The following is a 12622-nucleotide window of genomic DNA, read 5'->3' as shown; positions in this document are numbered from 1 at the left end:
TTACATTTACAGCATTTGGCAGATGCCCTTAGCCAGAGCGACTTACATAAGTGATTCATCATTAGTCTATCACGATGGTTCATGTATTCAGTTAACGAACTATATTAGTTAACTTACTAATAAATAGTTAACTAATATAGTTTATGCCTGGAATATCTGAACTTTCATAATTGCTTAATGATGGGAAATGGTTAATTGCTGCAAGCTAGCTTGTACTATTACTTTATTTGTGTACCCTCAAGTAAAGTATTATGTAATTGAGTTACATACAGCATTTAATAGCTACAGGTTACTTGAGGGATCACAAATAATATACTGTTACATGCTTAATCAATCATGGACCAAATTAGTTAATGTAATAATTATCTCAGTCTTAGTTACAACACAATTGGTGACTATGTACAGTAAGGGAAATAATTATTTGATCCCCTGCTGAATTATTAAGTTGACTCATTAATAAAGAAATGAGAAGTCTATAACTTCACTGGTAGGTTTATTTTAACAGCAAAAGATAGATTATCAACAAAACCAGCAAGAAAAAAAAATCATCATGTGACAGTCATGATCAAGATATTGGCAATGATCCAATGTGTCAGTCTTGGCCAATATTGTTGGCCAATATATAAACTAAATTAATATTCAGAGTTAGCAGCACCAGAGTTAAAGGCACACCTACTAAAATAAAGGGGATGATTGCATTAAACAATCAGTCATTTTTCATAGGGACAATGAGGGATTTCATCGACTTATTCACCACTTAGAAGACATTTCAAAGTACCGTGACATGTTTATAATTTATTATTTAATCTGGGGCGCAGATCAGTCTTTCATTTTCCACAGAATAAAAATGATGTAATGTCATTCTGCTAATCTGTGCCGGCAAGCTTGGCAGGTTTCACGGCCAGCAAACCCATCCCTCAAGCCCTTGTCCCGTCAGCACTTCCTTTAATGCGTTTCATTTTTTTCTTTATGGTTCAGCATTCATACCACCTGCAGTTCAAACTTGGGAATCCATCTGAAGCTAAGCAGCATTGGGCCTGACCAGTGCTTGGATGGGAGACCATCTAGGAAAGCAGTGTTGCTGCTGCAAGGTGTGGCCAACAGGTTAGCCCACCCTGTGGGGTATATGGATCCCAGTGCAGTGATGGGGACTGTAAAAGTTGGTGCCATTGGATGAGATGTAAAACTCCTGCCTCTCTGAGGTCATTAAAGGTCCTTCAGCATCTTATGAAAGAATAGGGGCGGTTCCCTGATGTGCTCGTTAAAATTTCCCACTATGGTCCTGTCAGATCTGGCTTCCTATTCATCCCTTGTATCTAACTGGTGAATTCTCTCCTGCCCTTTCACCACCTGAGTGACTGTGGTGAGTGTACTGGTGCAGAATGGCTGCTGTTGCATCATCCAGTTGGGTGCTACACTGAGGTGGTGGGTGAAGTGACTCCCCTTTGGTTCTATGAAGCTCTGTGAATGTCTTGAAAAGCTATAAAAATGTAACTTTCATTCAGTAGATGGCCTTTTGGCAATTTTACACTGGTCTCTTTTCCATATTTAATAATAAAAATTATTGTTTTGCAATTCTACTTCATTTGTGTCCCATTAATTATGTGTAGCTAAATTACCATAGTAATATTTGTATAATTTTATCAGTAAATTTAAAAAAGGTTTGAATTTTGAATTGGCTATCAAAGCAATTAAATAATCAATTAATAGAATCAAATTGTGATAGAAATGATTGATTCTGATGCATAAAATCAGTTCTCTTAATTGAATGAAATCTCCTTAATCAAATCAAATCTCCAAATTTAATAAAATCCTACCCCAGACCCTTATAATATGGTTACTGAGGTTATACAGGTTGTACCTTATTTGAATGAGGAGCTGATAAGTCAAATCAATTTTCTAGAAATCTCACCAGAGGGAGCCAAAGAGTAACTCTTTATTTCAGAATATTGCAAAAAGGTTATCTCTCAGGAGAGAGTGATTCCAGAAATTCCACATAAAGATCATGCCCATAAATAACAGGCCATTGAACTTCTCTGTTAAGTACTTAAATCTAAATTATTTCAGTAAAACCATATCTGATGTGCATCTCCTATGTGCATACATGATTTAACATCCACATTGTTTTAGGCCTCTAAAGTCTCACTCATTGACTGAGACACACGCATTACAACCACTTCACACACTCACGTCACATCATGTGTTTCTCACATTGAGAAGTAAGGGATAAGGGGGAGAAGTGTACGGCTGCAGCCACCCTTCAGAGGTCCCACTTCCCTCAGGCCCCAGCACGCTCAGCCCCCAACTCTCAGGCCCTGAAGCCCTAAGGCCCCGCAGCTGTCAGGCCCTGCAGCCCTAAGACCCCGCAGCTCACAGGCCGTACAGCCCAAAGGGCCCGCAGCTCTCAGACCCCACCTCCCTCAGGCCTCGGCAGCCTTAGGCCCCCAGCTCTCCGGCCCTGTATCCTGAAGGCCCCGCAGCTCTCAGGCCCTGCAGCCCAAAGGCCCCGCAGCTCTCAGACCCCACCTCCCTCAGGCCCCAGCAACCTCAGGCCCCCAGCTCTCAAGCCCTGCAGCTCTAAGGCCCCACAGCTCTCAGACCTTGCAGCCCAAAGGCCCCGCCGCTCTCAGTCCCCGCCACCCTCAGGGCCCAGCAACCTCAGGCCCCCATCTCTCAGGCCCTGCAGCCCTAAGGCCCCACATCTCTCAGACCTTGCAGCCCAAAGGCCCCGCCGCTCTCAGTCCCCGCCAACATCAGGCCCCCAGCTCTCAGTTCCCGCCGCCTTCAGGCCCCCAGCTCCCAGGCCCTGCAGCCCTCAGGCCCCGCTACTCTCAGACCCCACCTCCCTCAGGCCCCGGCACCCTCAGGCCCCCAGCTCTCAGGCCCTGCAGCCCTCAGGCCCCAACACCCTCAGGCCCTGTCGTTGTCAGACCCCAACTCCGTCAGGCCCTGGCACCATCAGGCCTGCAGTTCTCTGGCCCTGCAGCCCTCAGGCCCCGCCGCTCAAAGACCCCACCTCCCTAAAGCCCCAGCACCCTCAGGCGCCAAGCTCCCAAGCCCTGCAGCCCTCAGGCCCCGCCGCTCTCAGACCCCACCTCCCGCAGGCCCCGGTACCCTCAGGAGCCCAGATCTCAGGCCCTGCAGCCCTAAGGCCCACCAGCTCTCAGGCCCTGCTGTCCTAAGGCCCTGCAGCTCCCAGGCCCTACAGCCATAAGCCCCTCTGCTCTCAGGCCCTGCAGCCCTCAGGCCCTACCGCTCTCAGACCTCACCTCCCTCCGGCCCCAGCACCCTCAGCCAGCCAGCTCTCAGGCCCTGCACCCCTTCGGCCCCAACGCTCTCAGATCCCGCATCCCTCAGTCCCCGGCACCCTCAGGCCCCCAGCTCTCAGGTCCTGTAGCCCTCAGGCCCTGCTGCTCTCAGAGCCCACCTCCCTCAGGCCCCAGCACCCTCAGGCCCCCAGCTCTCAGGCCCTGCAGCCCTCAGGCCCAGCTACTCTAAGACCCCACGACCATCAGGCCCCGGCACACTCAGATCCCCAGCTCTGAGGCCCTGCAGCCCTCAGGCCCAAGCACCCTCAGACCCCGCCGCTCAAAGACCCCACCTCACTTAGGCCCCAGCACCCTCAGGCCCCCAGCTCTCACGCCCTGCAGCCCTCAGGCCCCACCGCTCTCAGACCCCACCTCCCTCAGGCCCTGGCAGCCTCAGGCCCCCAGCTCTCAGGCCCTGCAGCCCTCAAGCCCCGCCGCTCAAAGACCCCACCTCCCTTAGGCCCCAGCATCCTCAGGCCCCCAGCTTTCAGGCCTTGCAGCCCTCAGGCTCTGCCACTCTCAGACCCCACCTCCCTCAAGCCCTGGCAGCCTCAGGTCGCCAGCTCTCAGGCCCTGCAGCCCTAAGGCCCCGCTACTCTCAGACCCCACCTCCCTCAGGCCCCGGCACCCTCAGGCCCTGCAGACCTAAGGCCCACCAGCTCTCAGGCCCTATTTCCCTAAGACCCCCGCAGCCCCCAAACCCTTCAGCGGTAAGCCCCCACTGCTCTCAGACCCCGCATTCCTCAGGCCCCACAGCTCTCAGGCCCTGCAGCCCTCAGGCCCCGGCACCCTCAGGCCCCCAGCTCTCAGGTCCTGTAGCCCTCAGGCCCTGCTGCTCTCAGGACCTGCAGCCCTAAGGCCCCGCAGCTTTCAGGCCCTGCAGCCCTCAGGACCTGCCGCTCTCAGACCCCACCTCCCTCAGGACCTGCAGCCCTAAGACCCCACAGCTCTCAGACCCCACCTCCCTCAGGACATGCAGCCCTACGGCCCCACAGCTCTCAGACCCGACCTCCCTCAGGGCCTGGCACCCTCAGGCCCCCAGCTCTCCAGCTCTGCAGCCCCAAGGACCTGCCGCTTTCAGGCCCTGCATCCCTCAGGCCCCAGCACCCTCAGGCCCTGTCGCTGTCAGAACCCAACTCTCTCTGGCCCTGGCAGCCTCAGGCCCTTAGTCCTCAGGCCCTGCAGCCCTCAGGCCCCGCCGCTCAAAGACCCCAGCTCCCTTAGGCCCCAGTACCCTCAGCCCCCCAGCATTCAGGTCCTGCAGCCCTCAGGCCCCGTCGCTGTCAGGCCCTGCAGCCCTAAGGCCCCGCAGCTCTCAGGCCCTGCAGCCCTCAGGCCCCGCCGCTCTCAGACCCCAACTCCCTCAGGCCACAGCACCCTCAGGCCCCTAGCTCTCCGGCCCTGCTGCCTTCTGGCCCCACCACTCTCAGACCCCACCTCCCACAGGCCCCGGCACACTCAGGCCCCCAGCTCTCAGGCCATGCAGCCCTCAGGCCCCAGCACCCTCAGGCCCTGCAGCCCTCAGGCACCACTGCCCTCAGGCACCGCCGCCCTCAGACCCCACCTCCCTCAGGCCCCGGCACCCTCAGGCCCCCAGATCACAGGCCCTGCAGCCTGAAGGCCCCCAGCTCTCAGGCCCTGCAGCCCTAAGGCCCCACAGCTCTCAGACCTTGCAGCCCAAAGGCCCCGCCGCTCTCAGTCTGCGCCACCCTCAGGGCCCCAGCTCTCAGTCCCCGCCGCCATCAGGCCCCCAGCTCCCAGGCCCTGCAGCCCTCAGGCACCGCCGCTCAAAGACCCCACCTCCCTAAAGCCCCAGCACCCTCAGGCCCCCAGCTCCCAAGCCCTGCAGCCCTCAGGCCCCGCCGCTCTCAGACCCCACCTCCCTCAGGCCCCGGCACCCTCAGGCGCCCAGATCTCAGGCCCAGTAGCCCTAAGGCCCACCAACTCTCAGGCCCTGCTGTCCTTAGGCCCCGCAGCTCCCAGGCCCTGCAGCCCTCAAGCCCCGCCGCTCAAAGACCCCACCTCCCTTAGGCCCCAGCATCCTCAGGCCCCCAGCTTTCAGGCCTTGCAGCCCTCAGGCTCTGCCACTCTCAGACCCCACCTCCCTCAAGCCCTGGCAGCCTCAGGTCGCCAGCTCTCAGGCCCTGCAGCCCTAAGGCCCCGCTACTCTCAGACCCCACCTCCCTCAGGCCCCGGCACCCTCAGGCCCCCAGATCTCAGGCCCTGCAGACCTATGGCCCACCAGCTCTCAGGCCCTATTGCCCTAAGACCCCGCAGCTCCCAAACCCTTCAGCCGTAAGCCCCCACTGCTCTCAGGCCCCACAGCTCTCAGGCCCTGCAGCCCTCAGGCCCCGGCACCCTCAGGCCCCCAGCTCTCAGGTCCTGTAGCCCTCAGGCCCTGCTGCTCTCAGGACCTGCAGCCCTAAGGCCCCGCAGCTTTCAGGCCCTGCAGCCCTCAGGACCTGCCGCTCTCAGACCCCACCTCCCTCAGGCCCCCAGCTCTCAGGACCTGCAGCCCTAAGGCCTCGCAGCTCTCAGACCCCACCTCCCTCAGTCCCTGGCACCCTCAGGCCCCCAGCTCTCCAGCTCTGCAGCCCCAAGGACCTGCCGCTCTCAGGCCCTGCAGTCCTCAGGCCCCAGCACCCTCAGGCCCTGTTGCTGTCAGACCCCAACTCCCTCTGGCCCTGGCAGCCTCAGGCCCCCAGCTCTCAGGTCCTGTAGCCCTCAGGCCCTGCTGCTCTCAGGACCTGCAGCCCTAAGGCCCCGCAGCTTTCAGGCCCTGCAGCCCTCAGGACCTGCCGCTCTCAGACCCCACCTCCCTCAGGCCCCCAGCTCTCAGGACCTGCAGCCCTAAGGCCTCGCAGCTCTCAGACCCCACCTCCCTCAGTCCCTGGCACCCTCAGGCCCCCAGCTCTCCAGCTCTGCAGCCCCAAGGACCTGCCGCTCTCAGGCCCTGCAGCCCTCAAGCCCCAGCACCCTCAGGCCCTGTTGCTGTCAGACCCCAACTCCCTCTGGCCCTGGCAGCCTCAGGCCCCCCGCTCTCAGGCCCTGCAGCCCTCAGCCCCCGCCGCTCAAAGACCCCAGATCCCTTAGGCCCCAGTACTCTCAGGCCCCCAGCTGTCAGGCCCTGCAGCCCTCAGGCCCTGCCGCTCTCATGCACTGCAGCCCTAAGGCCGCGCAGATCACAGGCCCTGCAGCCGTAAGCCCCCACTGCTCTCAGACCCCGCATCCCTCAGGCCCCACAGCTCTCAGGCCCTGCACTCCTCAGGCCCCGGCACCCTCAGGCCCCCAGCTCTCAGGTACTGTAGCCCTCAGGCCCTGCTGCTCTCAGAAGCTGCAGCCCTAAGGCCCCGCAGCTTTCAGGCCCTGCAGCCCTCAGGACCTGCCGCTCTCAGACCCCACCTCCCTCAGGACCTGCAGCCCTAAGGCCCCACAGCTCTCAGACCCGACCTCCCTCAGGCCCTGGCATCCTCAGGCCCACAGCTCTCCAGCTCTGCAGCCCCAAGGACCTGCTGCTCTCAGGCCCTGCAGCCCTCAGGCCCCAGCACCCTCAGGCCCTGTCAGACCCCAATTCCCTCTGGCCCTGGCAGCCTCAGGCCCTTAGTCCTCAGGCCCTGCAGCCCTCAGGCCCAGCCGCTCAAAGACCCAAGCTCCCTTAGGCCCCAGTACCCTCAGGCCCCCAGCTTTCAGGCCCTGCAGCCCTCAGGCCCTGCCGCTCTCATGCCCTGCAGCCCTAAGGCCGCGCAGATCACAGGCCCCCCCTCCCTCAGGCCCTGGCACACTCAGGCCCCCAGCTCTCCGGCCATGGAGCCCTAAGGCCCCGCAGCTCAAAGACCCCACCTCCCTTAGGCCCCAGCACCCTCAGGCCCCGAGCTCTCAGGCCCTACAGCCCTCAGGCCCCGCCGCTCTCAGACCCCACCTCCCTCAGGCCCCGGCACTCTCAGGCCTCCAGATCTCAGGCCCTGCAGCCCTACGGCCCCGCAGCTCCCAGGCCCTGCAGCCCTCAGGCCCCGCTACTCTCAAACCCCACCTCCCTCAGGCCCCGGGACCCTCAGGCCCCCAGCTCTCAGGCACTGCAGCCCTCAGGCCCCGCCACTCTCAGACCCCACCTCCATCACGTACCAGCACCCTCAGGCCCCCAGCTCTCAGGCCCAGCAGCCCTAAGGCCCCGCAGCTCTCAGGCCCTGCAGTCCTCAGGCCCCGCCGCTCTCAGTCCCCACCACCCTCAGGACCCGGCACACTCAGGCCCCCAGCTCTCAAGCATTGCAGGCGTCATGCCCCGCCGTTCTCAGATCCCACCTCCCTCACCCCCAGATCTCAGGCCCTGCAGCCATAAGGCCCACCAGCTCTCAGGCCCTGCTGCCCTAAGGCCACGCAGCTCCCTGGCCCTGCAGCTGTAAGCCCCCACAGCTCTCAGGCCCCAGCACCCTCAGGCCCCCAGCTTTCAGGCCCTGCAGCCCTCAGGCCCCACCGCTGTTAGACCCCACTTCCCTCAGGCCCCAGCACCCTCAGGCCCCCAGCTCTCAAGCCCTGCAGTCCTCAGGCCCCACCAGTCTCAGACCCCGCATCCCTCAGGCCCCACAGCTCTCGGGCCTTGCTGGCCTCCGGCCCCAGCACTCTCAGACCCCACCTCCCTCAGGACCTCCAGCCCTAAGGCCCCACAGCTCTCAGACCCGACCTCCCTCAGGCCCTGGCACCCTCAGGCCCTGTCAGACCCCAACTCGCTCTGGCCCTGGCAGCCTCAGGCCCTTAGTCCTCAGGCCCTGCAGCCCTCAGGCCCAGCCGCTCAAAGACCCCAGCTCCCTTAGTCCCCAGTACCCTCAGGCCCCCAGCTTTCAGGCCCTGCAGCCCTCAGGCCCTGCCACTCTCATGCCCTGCAGCCATCAGGCCCCCAGCTCTCAGTCCCCGCCACCCTCAGGTCCCCAGCTCTCAGGTCCTGTAGCCCTTAGGCCCTGCCGCTCTCAGGACCTGCAGCCCTAAGGCCGCGCAGATCACAGGCCCTGCAGCCCTCAGGCCCCCAGCTCTCAGTCCCCGCCACCCTCAGGTCCCCAGCTCTCAGGTCCTGTAGCCCTTAGGCCCTGCTGCTCTCAGGACCTGCAGCCCTAAGGCCCCACAGCTTTCAGGCCCTGCAGCCCTCAGGACCTGCCGCTTCCAGACCCCACCTCCCTCAGTCCCTGGCACCCTCAGGCCCGCGGCTCTCCAGCTCTGCAGCCCCAAGGACCTGCCGCTCTCAGGCCCTGCAGCCCTCAGGCCCCAGCACCCTCAGGCCCTGTCGCTGTCAGACCCCAACTCCCTCTGGCCCTGGCAGCCTCAGGCCCCCCGCTCTCAGGCCCTGCAGCCCTCAGCCCCCGCCGCTCAAAGAGCCCAGATCTCTTAGGCCCCAGTACCCTCAGGCCCCCAGCTCTCAGGCCCTGCAGCCCTCAGGCCCTGCCGCTCTCATGCCCTGCAGCCCTAAGGCCGTGCAGACCACAGGCCCTGCAGCCCTCAGGCCCCCAGCTCTCAGGCCCTGCAGCCCCCAGGCCTCCAACTCTCAGAGCCCACCTCCCTCAGGTCCCGGCACCCTCAGCCCCCCAACTCTCAGTCCCCGCCACCCTCAGGCCCCAACACCTTCAGGCACCGCTTCTCTCAGGCACTGCAGTCCTCAGGCCCTGCCACTGTCAGAACCCACCTCCCTCAGGCCCTGGCACCCTCAGGCCCCCAGCTCTTATTCCCTGCCACTCTCAGGGCCCCAGCTCTCAGTCCCCGCCACCCTCAGGGCCCCAGCTCTCAGTCCCTGCAGCCCTCAGGCCCCCAGCTCTCAGGTCCTGTACCCCTTAGGCCCTGCTGCTCTCAGGACCTGCAGCCCTAAGGCCCCGCAGCTTTCAGGCCCTGCAGCCCTCAGGACCTGCCGCTCTCAGACCCCACCTCCCTCAGGCCCCCAGCTCTCAGGACCTGCAGCCCTAAGGCCTCGCAGCTCTCAGACCCCACCTCCCTCAGTCCCTGGCACCCTCAGGCCCCCAGCTCTCCAGCTCTGCAGCCCCAAGGACCTGCCGCTCTCAGGCCCTGCAGCCCTCAGGCCCCAGCACCCACAGGCCCTGTCGCTGTCAGACCCCAACTCCCTCTGGCCCTGGCAGCCTCAGGTCCCCCGCTCTCAGGCCCTGCAGCCCTCAGCCCCCGCAGCTCAAAGACCCCAGATCCCTTAGGCCCCAGTACTCTCAGGCCCCCAGCTGTCAGGCCCTGCAGCCCTCAGGCCCTGCCGCTCTCATGCCCTGCAGCCCTAAGGCCGCGCAGATCACAGGCCCTGCAGCCGTAAGCCCCCACTGCTCTCAGACCCCACATCCCTCAGGCCCCACAGCTCTCAGGCCCTGCACTCCTCAGGCGCCAGCACCCTCAGGCCCCCAGCTCTCAGGTCCTGTAGCCCTCAGGCCCTGCTGCTCTCAGGAGCTGCAGCCCTAAGGCCCCGCAGCTTTCAGGCCCTGCAGCCCTCAGGCCCTGCCGCTCTCAGACCCCAACTCCCTCAGGACCTGGCACCCTCAGGCCCCCAGCTCTCCAGCTCTGCAGCCCCAAGGACCTGCCGCTCTCAGGCCCTGCAGCCCTCAGGCCCCAGCACCCTCAGGCCCTGTCAGACCCCAACTCATTCTGGCCCTGGCAGCCTCAGGCCCTTAGTCCTCAGGCCCTGCAGCCCTCAGGCCCAGCCGCTCAAAGACCCCAGCTCCCTTAGGCCCCAGTACCCTCAGGCCCCCAGCTTTCAGGCCCTGCAGCCCTCAGGCCCTGCCGCTCTCATGCCCTGCAGCCCTAAGGCCGCGCAGATCACAGGCCCCCCCTCCCTCAGGCCCTGGCACACTCAGGCCCCCAGCTCTCCGGCCCTGGAGCCCTAAGGCCCCGCAGCTCAAAGACCCCACCTCCCTTAGGCCCCAGCACCCTCAGGCCCCGAGCTCTCAGGCCCTGCAGCCCTCAGGCCCCGCCGCTCTCAGACCCCACCTCCCTCAGGCCCCGGCACTTTCAGGCCTCCAGATCTCAGGCCCTGCAGCCCTACGGCCCCGCAGCTCCCAGGCCCTTCAGCCCTCAGGCCCCACCGTTCTCAGACCCCTCCTCCCTCAGGCCCCGGCACACTCAGGCCCCCAGCTCTCAGGCCCTGCAGCCCTCAGGCCCCACCGCTGTTAGACCCCACTTCCTTCTGGCCCCAGCACCCTCAGGCCCCCAGCTCTCAGGCCCTGTAGTCCTCAGGCCCCGCCGCTCTCAGACCCCACCTCCCTGAGGCACCGGCACCCTCAGGCCCCCAGATCTCAGGCCCTGTAGTCCTAAGGACCCCGCAGCTCCCAGGCCCTGCAGCCCTCAGGCCCCTCCGTTCTCAGACCCCTCTTCCTTCAGGTCCCAACACCTTCAGGTCCACAGCTCCCAGGCCCTACAGCCCTCAGGCCCCTCCGTTCTCAGACCCCTTTTCCTTCAGGTCTCAACACCTTCAGGCCCACAGCTCTCAGGCCCTGCAGCCCTCAGGCCCCGCTACTCTCAGACCCCACCTCCCTCAGGCCCTGCAGCCCTCAGGCCCAACCACTCTCAGACCCCACCTCACTCAGGCCCTGCTGCCCTCTGGCCCCGCCACTCTCAGACCCCACGACCTGCAGGCCCCGGCACACTCAGGCCCCCAGCTCTTAGGCCCTGCAGTCCTCAGGCCCCGCCACTCTCCGACCCCACCTCCCTCAGGCCCCGGCACCCTCAGGCCCTCAGATCTCAGGCCCTGCAGTCCTAAGGCCCACCCGCTCTTAGGCCCTGCTGCCCTAAGGCCCCGCAGCTCCCAGGCCCTACAGCCGTAAGCCCCCACAGCACTCAGGCCCTGCAGCCCTCAGGCCCCGCTACTCTCAAACCCCACCTCCCTCAGGCCCCGGGACCCTCAGGCCCCCAGCTCTCAGGCACTGCAGCCCTCAGGCCCCGCCACTCTCAGACCCCACCTCCATCACGTACCAGCACCCTCAGGCCCCCAGCTCTCAGGCCCAGCAGCCCTAAGGCCCCGCAGCTCTCAGGCCCTGCAGTCCTCAGGCCCCGCCGCTCTCAGTCCCCACCACCCTCAGGCCCCGGCACACTCAGGCCCCCAGCTCTCAAGCATTGCAGGCCTCATGCCCCGCCGTTCTCAGACCCCACCTCCCTCACCCCCAGATCTCAGGCCCTGCAGCCATAAGCCCCCACAGCTCTCAGGCCCCAGCACCCTCAGGCCCCCAGCTCTCAGGCCCTGCAGCCCTCAGGCCCCACCGCTGTTAGACCCCACTTCCCTCAGGCCCCAGCACCCTCAGGCCCCCAGCTCTCAAGCCCTGCAGTCCTCAGGCCCCACCAGTCTCAGACCCCGCATCCCTCAGGCCCTGGCACCCTCAGGCCCTCAGATCTCAGGCCCTGCAGTCCTAAGGCCCACCCGCTCTTAGGCCCTGCTGCCCTAAGGCCCCGCAGCTCCCAGGCCCTACAGCCGTAAGCCCCCACAGCACTCAGGCCCTGCAGCCCTCAGGCCCCGCTACTCTCAAACCCCACCTCCCTCAGGCCCCGGGGACCCTCAGGCCCCCAGCTCTCAGGCACTGCAGCCCTCAGGCCCCGGCACTCTCAGACCCCACCTCCATCACGTACCAGCACCCTCAGGCCCCCAGCTCTCAGGCCCAGCAGCCCTAAGGCCCCGCAGCTCTCAGGCCCTGCAGTCCTCAGGCCCTGCCGCTCTCAGTCCCCACCACCCTCAGGCCCCGGCACACTCAGGCCCCCAGCTCTCAAGCATTGCAGGCCTCATGCCCCGCCGTTCTCAGACCCCACCTCCCTCACCCCCAGATCTCAGGCCCTGCAGCCATAAGGCCCACCAGCTCTCAGGCCCTGCTGCCCTAAGGCACCGCAGCTCCCTGGCCCTGCAGCTGTAAGCCCCCACAGCTCTCAGGCCCCAGCACCCTCAGGCCCCCAGCTCTCAGGCCCTGCAGCCCTCAGGCCCCACCGCTGTTAGACCCCACTTCCCTCAGGCCCCAGCACCCTCAGGCCCCCAGCTCTCAAGCCCTGCAGTCCTCAGGCCCCACCAGTCTCAGACCCCGCATCCCTCAGGCCCCGGCACCCTCAGGCCCTCAGATCTCAGGCCCTGCAGTCCTAAGGCCCACCCGCTCTTAGGCCCTGCTGCCCTAAGGCCCCGCAGCTCCCAGGCCCTACAGCCATAAGCCCCCACAGCACTCAGGCCCTGCAGCCCTCAGGCCCCGCTACTCTCAAACCCCACCTCCCTCAGGCCCCGGGACCCTCAGGCCCCCAGCTCTCAGGCACTGCAGCCCTCAGGCCCCGCCACTCTCAGACCCCACCTCCATCACGTACCAGCACCCTCAGGC

The 12622-nt window shown here is 63.5% G+C and overlaps 1 protein-coding gene across 1 annotated transcript; it reads left to right on the top strand.

Annotated features, from left to right (window-relative positions):
• Positions 1 to 397: 397 nt before the first annotated feature.
• Positions 398 to 12413, top strand: LOC125723218 (proline-rich protein 36-like). Its single transcript, XM_048999625.1, has 24 exons — positions 398 to 404; positions 2425 to 2771; positions 2931 to 3110; positions 3193 to 3388; positions 3690 to 4018; positions 4279 to 4785; positions 4985 to 5085; positions 5181 to 5603; positions 5879 to 6025; positions 6212 to 6301; positions 6354 to 6607; positions 6784 to 7062; positions 7158 to 7347; positions 7411 to 7704; positions 7805 to 8241; positions 8400 to 8780; positions 8843 to 9109; positions 9301 to 9596; positions 9650 to 10119; positions 10302 to 10446; positions 10817 to 11097; positions 11230 to 11669; positions 11901 to 12171; positions 12272 to 12413. Exons 1-24 carry the CDS (start codon positions 398 to 400, stop codon positions 12411 to 12413), a joined length of 6474 nt encoding a protein of 2157 aa, XP_048855582.1.
• The last annotated feature ends 209 nt before the right edge of the window (positions 12414 to 12622 follow it).

Source organism: Brienomyrus brachyistius, unplaced genomic scaffold, assembly GCF_023856365.1.
Source record: "Brienomyrus brachyistius isolate T26 unplaced genomic scaffold, BBRACH_0.4 scaffold46, whole genome shotgun sequence".
Taxonomy (NCBI): domain Eukaryota; kingdom Metazoa; phylum Chordata; class Actinopteri; order Osteoglossiformes; family Mormyridae; genus Brienomyrus; species Brienomyrus brachyistius.
Note: the sequence above shows the minus strand (reverse complement) of the source record. Positions and strands in the feature narration are given on the sequence as shown.

Excerpts from the sequence above, each read along its gene's own strand:
- LOC125723218 (XM_048999625.1), top strand. Across the intron at positions 3,111-3,192 it reads CCCACCTCCCGCAGGCCCCG|CTCCCAGGCCCTACAGCCAT; the intron begins GTACCCTCAGGA and ends AAGGCCCTGCAG. Across the intron at positions 4,786-4,984 it reads CTCAGGCCCCCAGCTCTCAG|CCCAAAGGCCCCGCCGCTCT; the intron begins GCCATGCAGCCC and ends CAGACCTTGCAG.